This window comes from Mus caroli, chromosome 7, assembly GCF_900094665.2.
Source record: "Mus caroli chromosome 7, CAROLI_EIJ_v1.1, whole genome shotgun sequence".
Classification (NCBI taxonomy): Eukaryota; Metazoa; Chordata; class Mammalia; order Rodentia; family Muridae; genus Mus; species Mus caroli.
This window is the reverse complement of record NC_034576.1, coordinates 33,337,702-33,351,531: the sequence shown is the minus strand read 5'-3', so window position 1 is coordinate 33,351,531 and position 13,830 is coordinate 33,337,702. Positions and strand designations below refer to the sequence as shown.

The 13,830-nt window shown below is 44.1% G+C and overlaps 1 protein-coding gene across 3 annotated transcripts in view; it reads left to right on the top strand.

Annotated features, from left to right (window-relative positions):
- Positions 1 to 2,717: 2,717 nt before the first annotated feature.
- Uba2 (ubiquitin like modifier activating enzyme 2) overlaps positions 2,718 to 13,830 on the top strand; it is a 29,112-nt gene continuing 17,999 nt past the window's right edge. For all 3 annotated transcript variants that reach the window (XM_029479744.1, XM_029479743.1, XM_029479745.1), the window contains exons 1-8: positions 2,718 to 2,915; positions 5,836 to 5,919; positions 6,893 to 6,963; positions 7,901 to 7,965; positions 9,524 to 9,624; positions 12,060 to 12,181; positions 12,953 to 13,020; positions 13,736 to 13,809. In XM_029479744.1, coding sequence (XP_029335604.1) covers positions 2,778 to 2,915; positions 5,836 to 5,919; positions 6,893 to 6,963; positions 7,901 to 7,965; positions 9,524 to 9,624; positions 12,060 to 12,181; positions 12,953 to 13,020; positions 13,736 to 13,809 — 723 coding nt within the window. In that variant the 5' untranslated portion in view covers positions 2,718 to 2,777. The remainder of the gene's footprint in view (positions 2,916 to 5,835; positions 5,920 to 6,892; positions 6,964 to 7,900; positions 7,966 to 9,523; positions 9,625 to 12,059; positions 12,182 to 12,952; positions 13,021 to 13,735; positions 13,810 to 13,830) is intronic.

Below are 13,830 nucleotides of genomic sequence, written 5' to 3'. Positions count from 1 at the left end.
CATAGAGTTAAAACCATGATTTTCAGATGACAATACAGGCTAAAATCAAAACATAATTCATGTATAGAATTTTAAACTCTTTAGTTAGGATATGATGGTAAAGTATGTTATCTAATTGACAAATATGATGGACTGGATGCTAATTGTATATCATACTCTGCAATTTACATAATTGTTATAGTTATGCTCAATTTATGCCTGAGAGAAGAGCCTTTTTTTTTTCCTTCTACTCGCTCTGACCCTGCTCGCTCTGGCCCAGAGATTATTTATTATATGTAAGTACACTGTAGCTGTCTTCAGACATACCAGAAGAGAGCATCAGATCTCATTATGGATGGTTGTGAGCCACCATGTGATTGCTGGGATTTGAACTCAGGACCTCCGGAAGAACAGTCAGTGCTCTTAATCGCTGAGTCATCTCTCCAGCCCAAGAAGGGTCTTTTTTTTATTTGGACAGAAAGGTAAGGTATTGGGTATTGGTTCTAATGCTTTGATTTGATTGGGAATCTTTATGTCCAAACACTGAAGGTCCTTGTCCCCAATTGGGTTTTGATCAATAAATAAAGGTACCAGTAGCTATTGGCTAAGCAAAGGAAGATGGAGCGGGATCCTTAGATTTGCATGGACTAGGAGAGAGAAAGGGAGGGAGGGAGGGAGGGAGGGAGGGAAGGAGGGAGGGAGGGAGAGAAAGAAGACAGAATTACCAGTTAATAGGTCCAGGTTTTGGAAGGAGATGGATCAGATTTAAAGCTGCAGAAAGAAAATCATCCAAAATGTAGGTAAGAAGGAATGTGGCCCCTTGAAGGGCTGCCCAGAAGCATCTTGGGCAGCAAAGACTAGGGGGGCTCCCAGAAAGAACAGGACAGCAAAGATCATAGATTTAGAGGGTGTTGAGTCAGAAGTACTAGATGGAAATATATGATAGCAGGGTGGAGGATTAGAATTGTCTAACCTTTAAGCTAGCCAAGGCATTTAAAAATAAGCTAGTGTGTGTGTGTGTGTGTGTGTGTGTGTGTGTGTACCTGGGTGGGTGGCTGCGCCCTTGTGATCCTCCAGGAGCCAAAGAGGCGTAGCAAAACTCACTGCTACAAAAAAACTTCCAGTCTCCTGGAAAGGGTGTCTGTCAGGTTAGCTTCTGGATGAGGCTTTTCGGAGCTGGGCCCATTCTGACAGAGAGCTCAGCCCATATGCAGGAGTGTCCTCCACCCTGGAAAGGCCCTCTTGTCCTTCCTACACTTGCAGCATCTGGGTAGCAGACTAAGAAATCCTCTAGGCCAGCCTGGGTGTGGTTGGTGAGCCAATCAGCTGCATAGAAAGATGACAGTTCAAACAGCATTTTTCGGTTTTTCTGTCTTTAGAGTTACTGGTTTCTTTGGTAAGCATGAACTGAGAAACAGAACCACAGACAAATGCACAAAAATACCAATCACCGGTAGGTTCAGTGGTTAAGAGCACTGAATGCCCTTGCAGAGGACCATGCTTTTTTTTCTAGCATCGTCAAGGTAGCTCACAACCATCTTGAGTTCTAGTTCCAGGAGGTCTGAAGCCCTCTTCTGACCTCTCCAGGCTCCTGCATGCACATGGTGCACATGCACTCACGCATGCACACATAAAAATAAAAACCAGGTGGAGAGCTGGTGAGATGGCTCAGTGGGTAAGAGCACTGACCGCTCTTCTGAAGGTCCTGAGATCAAATCCCAGCAACCACATGGTGGCTTACAACCACCTATAATGAGATCTGATGCCATCTTCTGGTGTGTCTGAAGACGGCTACAGTGTACTTATTTATAATAATAAATAAATTTCTGGGCCGGAGCAAGCGAGGATGGAGCGAGCTGGGCTGACAAGAGTGAGCAGAGGTCCTAAATTCAATTCCCAAAATCCAGTTGAAGGCTCACAACTATCTGTACAGCTACAGTATACACACATACATATAGTAAATAAATAAATCTTTTTTTTTTTTTTTTTTTTTTGGTTTTTCGAGACAGGGTTTCTCTGTGTAGCCCTGGCTGTCCTGGAACTCACTTTGTAGACCAGGCTGGCCTCGAACTCAGAAATCCGCCTGCCTCTGCCTCCTGAGTGCTGGGATTAAAGGCGATAAATAAATCTTAAAAAAAAAAAAAAAAAAAAACCCTGTTGGGTGGTTGTGACGCACGCCTTTAATGTGTTAGCTCCCTAGTAGGTAGAGTTACAGGTAGTGCTGAGCTGCCTAATATGAATGCTGACAGCTGAACTCAGGTCCTCTGCAGTAGCAATATGTGCGTTTAACCTCTGGGCCATCCGTCCAGCTCATGGAGTATATTGATAAATGTGGCTATGTTGTATGACAGTTTAATATGTGTTTCCTGCTTTTTTTTTTCTTTCTTTCTTTTGTTTTTTCGAGACAGGGTTTCTTCTCTGTGTAGCCCTGGCTGTGCTAGAACTCACTCTGTAGACCAGGCTGGCCTCGAACTCAAGAAATCCTCCTCGTGCGCCACCACTTCCCGGCCGGGTCATAGCTTTTTTTAACCCTTAAATAAGGAGCTTTTGTTGGGAATTCAAACCGAGGTCTTTAGAAGGTGACCCTAGGCATCTCAGGCTGAGAGCTGGTTTGTGCTCCTCTGGAATTGTGTGACAAGTAATCCCAGGACTCCGGGTGTCGCCTTGGCCCATCCCCGGGCGGGCTGGCGGCCGCACTGCGCAGGAGCGGAAGCTGCGCTGCCCTTCCCCCACCGACTTCCGGCTGCCGCTCTGGTTCTCCCGCCTCCGACTGTGAGGCGGCTCGTAGACGTCCCGCCATGGCACTGTCGCGGGGGTTGCCTCGGGAGCTGGCCGAGGCGGTGTCCGGCGGCCGGGTGCTGGTGGTTGGCGCGGGTGGGATCGGCTGTGAGCTGCTCAAGAACCTGGTGCTCACTGGCTTCTCCCACATCGACCTGGTGAGGCCCGGGCTCCGGGTGAATGGCGGTCTGCCTGCGGGGCCCGGGTTCCGGGCGAGAGTCAGGGCGGCGCGGCCCGAGAGGCCTGGGGTTAGGATCACTGTGCGGGAAGCGGGTTGGTGAGACGCGGGACTCCGGCTCTCCGGACCTCCTGTTCGCGGCCCTCGGCTCCCTGGGCCTGCGCGCGCCGCCTGCCGAGGCAGTTTCCCCAGTTACACTGGGATGCAAGAAGAGATGTAGATGCTGTGACTTTAATTCAAATATGCTCCAACTTAAAATAATGATCCCGCGGCCGAGCGGTTTGCAGCCACCAGCCACAGCACGCCGGGCGTGCACACATGCATTCATTCCCGAGTCTGCCACCGGCCTCCAGGTTGCAAGTGCTGTCGGCATCCCGTTTTATTTTTAACAGATGAGGAAAGTGAGACGCTATGAGGTTGAGTAACTTACCCTGGGGGCACGCCGTAAGTGGCTGGTTAGACTCCTTGGGGCTCGCGCGCCTCTGGGCTGGGCATCGTGCAGATCCGTGTTTATGTCATTATAGATACTCCCTGGGGTTTGCAGGATTGGGTGACAGCCTGTAATCCATGCATCGAGAAACTGTAGAATCGGAAGTTTGAGGTCCGCTTGGGCTACGTAGCAACATCTTACCCAAGAAATTAAAGAAAAAACGTTTTTTGGTTGTCAGGATTCTTAAGTTTTGCGTTAGCGTAATGTGCAATGACAGGAAACTGCTGTAATTTGTGAATGTGTTGGAGATATTATCTGAACCTTGGATGCGAATTGAAGATGCCTTAAGGTTTAGCAGAATACACGGGATGAAATTGCAGGTGTCAGGGTTTCAGCAGAGGCAGAATTGGAGGGAAACATTCTTCATTGGTCAGGCTTCACACCCAGTTTTGGCCCATAGAAAATAGTATAGTCTATAGTATGCTAGTGACGCTTGATGCTATTTTAAGAGTAGATTTTTCAGTAGACAGGAGTGAATTGAAAAATAAATGCTTGTTCTCTGTTTTAATTTTCTTTGATTAAATTTTTATAGTGAACTTTGAAATACAAATGAATATTTCAATGATTATGTTCCATAATTTTCCCAAACTGCTCTAAACTTTAGAATGTTTGATGATGAGAACATTTTGTTGCTTATGTAAGTTTGTTGAAATAGAATGTAAATGATGGTAATTTTTTTCCCCTTTAAAGTAGCAATTAGATTAAAATTTAATTTTTAAACTTTTTCCTTTAGTTTATGTGTATGGGCCATTTGCCTGCATTGTGTCTGTGCCTGGTGCCCCCAGAGGCCAGAAGGGGGCGTTGGATCCCTGGAGCTGGTGTTAGCAATGGCTGTGACCCACCATGTTGAGCCTGAAAATTGAACCCCTGATCCAATGCAAGAGCAACCAGCACTCTTTAACTGTTGAGCCATCTACGGCTCCTAGACTAGGTTTTAAACTTTACTTATTTATTTTAGCATACATATAGCATTTTCTTCAACAGCCCTCAAGTAATCCTGAGTGAATGTGTAGATAAAGAATTAACATGAGTGTGGTGGCTTACATCTTTAATCCCAGCACTAGGAGGCAGAGGCAGGCTTACCTCTGTATTCTGTATGTTCCAGGCCAGCCTGGTCTACAAAGAGAGTTCCAGGGGATCTGAGGCTGTTACACAGAGGAACCATCTCAAAAAAAAGCAAAAAAGAAAGAAAGAAACTAACATGTTCCATATTGCTTAATGAAAAATGACATGGCACAGTAAATCAGAAATTATCAGACAGATGGGTGTTTTTCGTGTGTGGAGGCCAGAGGACAACTTCAAGGTTCGTTCTCCTGGGGCATTGTCGAGCAGTTACTGAGGCAGGGTCTCTTTCTACCCTGGAACTTTGCAGATGCACTAGGCTGACTGGCTAGTGAGTCCAGGAATTCCTCCTAGCCCCACTGCCCCGGCTCTGGGATTGCAAAGGCTTGCCACTGTGCCCAGCTTGTTTTAATGTGGCTTTTGGAGTATCAAACTCTGCTCCTTATATAGATGGCAGTGCAGCCACTTTTTTTTTAAAAGATTTATTTATTTAATATATGTGAGTACGGTGTTTCTCTCTTCAGAGAGACATATCAGACACACCAGAAGAGGGCGTCAGACCCCATTACAGATGGTTGTAAGCCACCATGTGGTTGCTGGGAATTGAACTCAGGACCTCTGGAAGAGCAGCCAGTGCTAGTAACTGCTGAGCCATGTCTCCAGCCCCAGGGCAGCCACTTTACTGCCTTCAATCTCCTTGGCCTAGAAAACTATTTATTTACTGAACCCTATTTATATACTGAAAACTATTTATTTACTGAGGCAGAGTCTCTGTGTGTAGCCCTGGTTGGTCTGGAACTCATTATGGAGACCAGGCTGACCTTCAACTAACAGGTAACTACTGAGTGTACCACCTTGCCCACCCAGAAATTTTTATTTTATATATTTTTTTATTTTTTGGGTTTTTTTTTTTTTTTTTTTCCAGACAGGGTTTCTCTGTGTAGCCCTGGTTATCTTGGAATTCACTTTGTAAACCAGGCTGGCCTCGAACTCAGAAATCCGCCTGCCTCTGCCTCCCTAGTGCTGGAATCAAAGACGTGCGCCACCACACCCAGCTTTTTATATTTTTAATCAAATCTTTTATGATATCTAAGGAATTCCCTGAAATATTTGCAAGGATCGTGATTAAATAAACAAAAACAATTAGCCATCCTTAATGCATTTTTGAGGTTACCTTTGACTTAAGTGCTGTTCTTCCCATAATGTTTAAATGCAGTTGTTATTTGGTCAACATGTGGGTGTGAGTTGTCCAGGAAAGCACTGGCTGCAGGTAAGCTCTGGGTTAAGCACAGTGACGACAGTGGTGTTGCTCAGAAATTGGGATTTACCTCCCTTTCTTTATTTGTAGATTGATCTGGACACTATCGATGTCAGCAACCTCAACAGGCAGTTCTTGTTTCAAAAGAAACATGTGGGAAGATCAAAGGCTCAGGTAACTTTCCCATAATGCAGTTAGGACGAGTGACCGAGGGAGAGTGGATGAGGCTAGCTCTTTTTATTTTTATTTCTATGATTAACATTTCATTTACTTATTATGGGGCACTTGTGCGCACCATTTGCATGAGAATTGAAGTCTCCTGCAAATGGTGGACAACTGGTCACACCCTCTCCTCCCACCCTTTTGGGTTCTGGGGATTGACCAGGCGCCCAAACCTTCACCACACAAGCCTACCTTTTGATTCCCAAAGAGTGAAAAGAATAAGGGAGTGACTCAGGTCACTGGCTATCTGGAAGGAACGAGAGCAGCTGTGTTTAGTCCTATAATTGGGATGTCTTTCATATCCTCTTCATATTTAAGTTTGTTCCTTTACATCCCAGGGAGAAAAGATACTGTTTTGAATATTTCCCGTGGCTTGGCGAGGTCAGAGGTCCTGCTGTCCTGTTTTCTGCCAGCGCTCTCTCCCCTCAATGCCATTCCAATTGTTTTGTTTTTTGTTTTTTTTTTGTTTTTTTCCTTTTGCAGCTCCCTTCCCAGTGGGTGTTTTTGCTGTGTTAATTTTTTTGACTAAGTTCTTCTGTGGCAGCAGCCTGTCCTAAGCTGTGTCACATCTTTGCAGTGACGTTTACCTGGATGGTTACAGAAGGCTTCTTAGGTTCTTAAGTGAATGAATGGCACGTGGTTATGGCAGTTTAGTTTAGTTCTGCACTGCAGGGACTACACGCAGATGTTCTTCCTGAGTTAGAGCCCTGGCCTCATCGTGTCTGTTTTTTCTGAAGCTTGCCATTCATGTAGAAGTGTGTATGGTCACATGTAGGGGAAATTAATTTTCTGAGTACTAATACACTTAATGAGACTTTACTGCAGTTTTTGTACATAAATAGGATTAGCACATTATAGGTGAAGCATCCATGTATATGTCAGTCAGATTTCAAATGTTAACAGCGATTTACTGTTGCTTTTCCAGGTTGCCAAAGAAAGTGTGCTCCAGTTCCACCCCCAAGCCAACATTGAGGCCCACCATGACAGCATCATGAAGTATGCATATCATTTTGTTACAACGCTGTTTGCTATGAATTCTTAATTAAATCATTAAAGTGTAAGGCATTTTTATCTGGCATGTATGTGAGCCCCGAATCATTCTGTGTTTTTAGGATAACTTCTAGATACTTACATCATGAGTCTGTGCCCACATTAGTGCCATTGTTATTACCATTTGCTGTACATTTGAATTATTTAGCTAAGAAATGTTTTAATGTCAGTAAGGAACTTAATTGGAAGCTTAGAAAGAACTGTACTTTGATGCCTGAGGATCCTCTGAGACTGTATTGTGAGTGTCTGACTGTACTTATTCCTGTGATGACAGATAAGTCTGTCCTTATGGAGGTGTCAGAACAGGGTTCCAGAGGTGTGCCCCCCACACTAGCCTCTATATGAAGGGTTAGAATTAGAGTAAGCCTTACACTTTCTCAGGGCATTTGTCTCTTGAGCTATTTCTAATTTTCTGAGTGTTTGCTTTGCAGACCTGCCTATCGCCCTCTGACTCTCTTACCCTGTGCCTCTTTCCCATTGCTGCTAAAAGCAGAGCCCCCAGGGGCCTGAACCCGGCCTGATGGTGACCATGTGAGGTGAAGCCTTAGGCCAGCAGATCCTGGGAATGTACTTCTATGATGTTCCCAGGCATTTGCTGCCCCAGAAGGCAGTGTGCTGGGAGGCACAGTGAGGCTAGGCCAGCTTTCTGCCAGTTGAAGAGTTTGTCTTGATGACTTAGGTAGCTGGTCAGAAAGGAGAGAGATTTGAGAATAGTTCCTTTAAGCTGTGTTTATGTTAAGACAACCCCAGCCTTCCTGTATCTATGGCATATACTCCCACCAACAGTTATTTTTACAGTTATTTATCACTTTCAGGACTATACTGAGAAAATCATACATGAGACCAGTTTTGGTGACTTTTTTCCCCCCATTTTGCTTTTCAGCCCAGACTATAATGTGGAGTTTTTTCGACAGTTTATATTGGTCATGAATGCATTAGATAACAGAGGTAAGGCTGTAATGTTTCATGTCTCATTGCTTCCTCTTCCCATGGCAAAGTGTTAGAGTTAGTGTCCAAGTGTGAGTTAGACTTTAGGAGGTGGCACAGTCCTTTAATCTCAGCACTTGGGAGGCAGAGGCAGGCGGATTTCTGAGTTCGAGGCCAGCCTGGTCTACAAAGTGAGTTCCAGGATAGCCAGGACTACACAGAGAAATCCTGTCTCGAAAAAAAACAATAAAAGAAAAAAGAACTTAGGAGACCAAAAAGGAAACAAGAATAGCTGGCGTTTGAGGGGGGGGTGACAGTCTCATTCTACCCCAAGCCAGTTTGGAATTCACTATGTTCCCTGACACTGGCCCTAAACTAGTGGCAATCCTCCTGCCTCAGTCTGTGCTGCTCCAGTTAAAGGCTGATTCTAGAATTACTCTAGCTGTGCCTATACCGCCTATACCATAAGAGCCTAGACCAAATCTTCACAGGTGCAACAGATCTGTATCTGGAAAGCCGGGCCTGTTGGGTGTGTCTTTTATCCCAGTACATAGGAGGCAGATATAGGTGGATCTAGTCTAGTGTGCCCTGTGTAGCCAGCTGTAGGCCATCTAGGACTACGTGGTGAATCAACAAAGTAGTGTGCAAAGTGTGTATAGTAATTACTAAAAGGAGGGACACTGAAAGCCAGAAGGATTCTTGGACTGTGCTCCATCTTCTGTCCCTCATCCACCAAGGATTACTTAATGGAAGCGTAGTAGCATGTTACAGAATGCATGGAAATGGTTTGTGCAGCTCACACCTTCTTAATGCCTTTTTTCTTTTTTTCTTTTTTTTTTTTTTTTTTTTTTGTTTTTTCGAGACAGGGTTTCTCTGTGTAGCCCTGGCTGTCCTGGCACTCACTTTCACTTTGTAGACCAAGCTGGCCTCGAACTCAGAAATCCGCCTGCCTCTGCCTCCCAAGTGCTGGGATTAAAGGCGTGCGCCACCGCCACCACGCCCGCTTTCTTAATGCTTTTGATTGTTTCCTTTACATACATACATACATACATTTATGTGAATGGGTGTGTTATTTGCATGTATGTCTGTGTAATGTGTGCTGTCCCAGTGCTCAAAGATTCCAAAAGAGGAGTCCAGATCCCCCCTACACTGGATTTACAGGCAGTTTTGAGCCAACTTATAGGTGCTGGGAACCGAACTCTGAATTTTCTGGCTGAAACAACAACCAGAACTCTTAACTGCTGAGCCATCTCTCCAACCCCACTCTAGATCTTGTAGAAGTACCTTGAGTCATACCCAGGGCCATACACATACCAGACAGGCTGCACTCACAGCCCAGCACTTGGGAATCATTCCTAGAAGTCTTTTTCTAGAGTGAATTTGCAGGATTAATTCCTCGGTTGTAGTTTTGTTGAGTGTAGGCTGTAGCCCACTGTTGCAGCCCTAACAGGCAGAAGTGGTCAAGTTACATTCCCATCATCACAATGAGCATGTGCTATATTGAAAGCAAGAAATGTTCGTAATTGTCATCTGAACTTGGTGTCATCAGGAACTCTTGCTCACCACTGTGTTCTTTCAGCTGCACGAAACCACGTGAATAGGATGTGTCTGGCTGCTGATGTGCCTCTCATTGAGAGCGGGACTGCTGGGTATCTTGGACAGGTGACCACTATCAAGAAGGTGAAGAGACACTTTGATTTTCCACTCACTTGAGACCTGGGAAGGAAAGAAGTTTTGGGTTTGTATAGAGGACCTAGGTCAGCATCTCAGGTGTAGAGATTTCATGCCAGATAAGACACGATGATGCTTGGGTCTCTGGGTTCATTTAGTTCAGCAAATTCCTACCCTCAAGAAAGCCAAGGACAATCTAAAGGCAAAGGAAGAGAGCGTTTGACTCTGCACCGATTGTTACCTTAATTTATCTGTTAAAATCCTTAGACCTAGCTGGTCGTGATGGCAGACAACTTGGAGCACTTGGGAGGTAGAGGCAGATGGAGCACTGAGTTCAAGGGCAGCCTGGTCTACAGAGTAAGCACCAAGACAGCCAGGGCTACGCAGAGAAACCCTGTCTCAAACAAACAAACAAACAAAAAAAGAGGAAAACCCAAAACTAACAACAACAATCCTTAGATGGACTGACATTAACAAATTGTACAAAAATTCTTAGTCATGGACTTTGTGTCATGTTGTAGGTGACAGACAATAAATCAGACTTCTAAAAGTTTCAGTGAGCCATGCATGGTGGCACAAGCCTTTAATTCCGGCAACTGGAAGCATAGACGGTAGGATCTGATTTCAAGGGCAGCCTGGTCTATATAGTGAGATCCTGTCTTCAAAACAAATCAGACCTGACTTTTGGGCTAGTGATCCAGCTCAGCAGGCACTTGCTGCCAAGCTAGGCCAGCTGAGCTCAAGCCCTTACCCTCGAGTTGGAAGGAGAAAACTAACTCCCACAAGCTACCCTCTGGCTTGCACACACGTGCAGTGCGTGCACACACACACACACACTAAATATAATAAATCAAGTTAACTTGTGGGTTTGGGAGTCTAGTTCAGCTGTAGAATTGGTTAGTCCTAAATCCAGATCAGTGACATTAATTTTATCTAAAGGAGTCTGGGTATGCAAGTCTGAAGAGAATGAAATCATCTGACTGTATTTGTGAAATAGTTTAAGCATTTAAGTAAAACTAAAGAGCAAAAGAGGACGGCGAACACTCATTGACCTCTGGTTATAATATCCTGGGATTGCAATTGGTTTGCTCTTCAGGAATAAACATTAAAGATTACGTTTGAAGAATTCCTTTGCAGATTCGAAGCTATTTTTAAAAAGTACCTAAAATGGACTGGCTTGTCTGGTATTTTTTGGACTGGGGTATCTGTTACAAAGTGGCCCTTTCTTCTGTTATAACTTAGTCTTGGACACTTACTCTGTGTATTCTACATAGGTTGCCATGTGTGTTGGGGTATAGAATCAGTGGAGGGTTTGATGTCTTTGTGTACATCAAGGCAGTTGCTCTCTTTGTTCCCCTACTGTGATACAAACCATGGCAGCTTGTCAGAGGCTTCACCTAAGACATTTTATTGGAAGATGAAGGGCACAATGGTATTCTGGGGCAAATCCTGAATCCACCATTCATGTATATTAAAACCACTTTTAGTAATGTATATTAACTGTTCGTGGGAAGACATTTTTTTTTTTTTAATGCTTCTGTGTGAAGGCTGAGGTTTAGATGTGCTGAGGTAGAAAGGGATTCATTTGGTGGTCCTACATTGGGGATACCTTAGCATTTCAAACATCTTGGTGTCCCTTGAGATTGACAATCATCCTGGTGTACTCGGTTTTTTTTGTTTGTTTTTTTGTTTTTTTGACACAGGGTTTCTCTGTATAGCCCTGGCTGTCCCAGAACTCACTTTGTAGACCAGGCTGGCCTTGAACGCCTGCTTCTGCCTCCCAAGTTCTGGGATTAAAGGCATGCGATGCTATGCCCGGCTCTGGTGTACTCGTTTTAATGAGACTTTAAGGGTATTGGGATATGAGAATATTTAGGGTATTAACAGATCAAAATCTTTTAATTTTGATTGACATCTTTAAATACGTGGCTAGAAAGCTCTTGTTTTTTTTTGTTTTTAAGATTTATTATATATATATAGCAGCCTGCCTGCATTTATACCTCCACACCAGATGAGGGCATCAGATCTCATTACAGATGGTTGTGAGCCACCAGTGGTTGCTTTAAACTGAACTCAGGACCTCTGGAAGAACAGCCAGTGCTCTTAACCTCTGAGCTGTCTCTTCAGCCCTCCTTATAGTAAGAAGTCCTGGTTCTGTCTTAGCTATGGCTGTAGTCACTTCATTTAGCCTTTGTATTCTTTATGTGTACAATAAGAATTTTGCAGTCACTAATTTAAAATTTTTCTTGACAACATAAAACCCAGTTGACCTGGTCTACAAAGTGAGTTCCGGGACAGCCAGGGCTATACAGAGAAACCCTGTCTTGAAAAACCAAAAAAAAAAACCAACAAAACAAACCCAGTTGAAATTGAATGAAGGGATGGAGTGTCTACCTATTATAATCATCTTGGGGTAACCGCTTTCCCATGTCCTAATGTTATAGGGTGTGACTGAGTGTTACGAATGTCATCCTAAGCCTACCCAGAGAACGTTCCCTGGCTGTACGATTCGGAACACNCCTTCAGAACCTATCCATTGCATCGTGTGGGCCAAGTATTTGTTCAAGTAAGAGTTAACATATTTCTGGAGTATTTTTCAGAACTGATCATGGAAAGTGAGGCCATTTTTACTTAAATACTCTTAAAAAGTTGTGTTTACAGTGGTTAAATATGGTGAAGAGACAGCAGTGGCTTTCCTGGGTCTCACTCAGACAGCATTCTTAGCATGCTATGGGGGAAATTTTAGATGTTTAGTCTGGTGTTGGACACAGGCATGCAACTAAGTTTGTACGAATGTATATATTTGGAAATATGAAAACATACTTATAAATAACCCATTGGTTAAACAAGAAATCACAATGGAAGTTAAAAATACTCAGTAGGGCTGTGGTGAAACTCAGTGGCATAGTACTTGCCTGGTATTCCTGAGGCTGTGGTTTAGATCTCTAACCCTGTTCAATAACCATCCACAACCAACTCTAATGTGTAACGTTTGTGGAACAGCTAGCCAAGGGTGCCTTGTAAGTATCCTGGTGTTAAGTTATCCTTCGGCAAGGAAGCTTGCCCATCTCTGCTAACACATTTCTTATTGGAAGGTTTGGAACTTTGCAGGGAGATTGGATACACATCTCAGGTCTAGCCTTAGTGCGTGCCATGAGCAAATAGCGTGATCAGATTACAGTGCCTGGATAGTCCCAGAATCGTGGACTGAGTCATCAATTGTTTACTATATCCCTGCTAAGAATTTGGACTACTGTAACTTAGTTTTTTGTGGAGCAATAATCACATTAGTTTCAAATGCCTGTACCTAAAATGTTTGCTATTGTGAAATTTGTAGCCAGCTGTTTGGAGAGGAAGATGCTGATCAAGAAGTGTCCCCTGACAGAGCTGACCCTGAGGCTGCTTGTAAGTGACTGGTGCCTTTCATAGCTCATTCAGTGTTTGGTTGTGATATATTTAATAGTGGTGCCTAAGGAAAGGGTCTTTGTATGTGGCTCCTATCTTGGAACTCCTAGGTGGACTTGGCTGTCCTGGAGCTCAGAGAGGTCCATCTGCCTCTGCCTCCCAGAGCCCAGGGAGTAAAGGTGTGCACTACCATGCCCACCTCTCATTGCTGTTTTAAACCTTTTAACAAAGGAGTAGTTGCATTTCACTGATAAAGAAATGAAGACATTTCTCAGGTCTAATCAGTTGGCTGCTAGTAGTAGTGCCTGTTGTGTTTATAGGGCTGTGCTATACACTGTTACTCTTAGAGACTGAGGCTCGGGGCTGGAGAGATGACTCGGGTTCAGAGTACTGTCTGCTCTTCTAGAGGACCTGGGTTCAGTTCCCAGCATCCACGTGTTGCCTCACAACTTTTGTAACTCCAGTTCCAAGGGATGTCATACCCTCTTCTGGCCTCCAAGGGCAAAGCAGCCATTTGGTGCACATACACACATGCAGCTCAAACCACCCATGCATGTAAAGAAAAAATTTAAATTAAATTTACAAAAACACACTGGTATTTACCTTACTGTCCTGGAGCTCTGAATGTGTCACATACAGCTGACTTCCATGAATGATTTTACTCCCACGGGTGAGAGTTTAATTGAATGTTGAAAATACAATGCTTGTTTTGTAGGGGAGCCAACAGAGGCTGAAGCTAGAGCTCGAGCATCTAATGAAGACGGAGACATTAAGCGTATTTCCACTAAGGAGTGGGCTAAGTCAACTGGA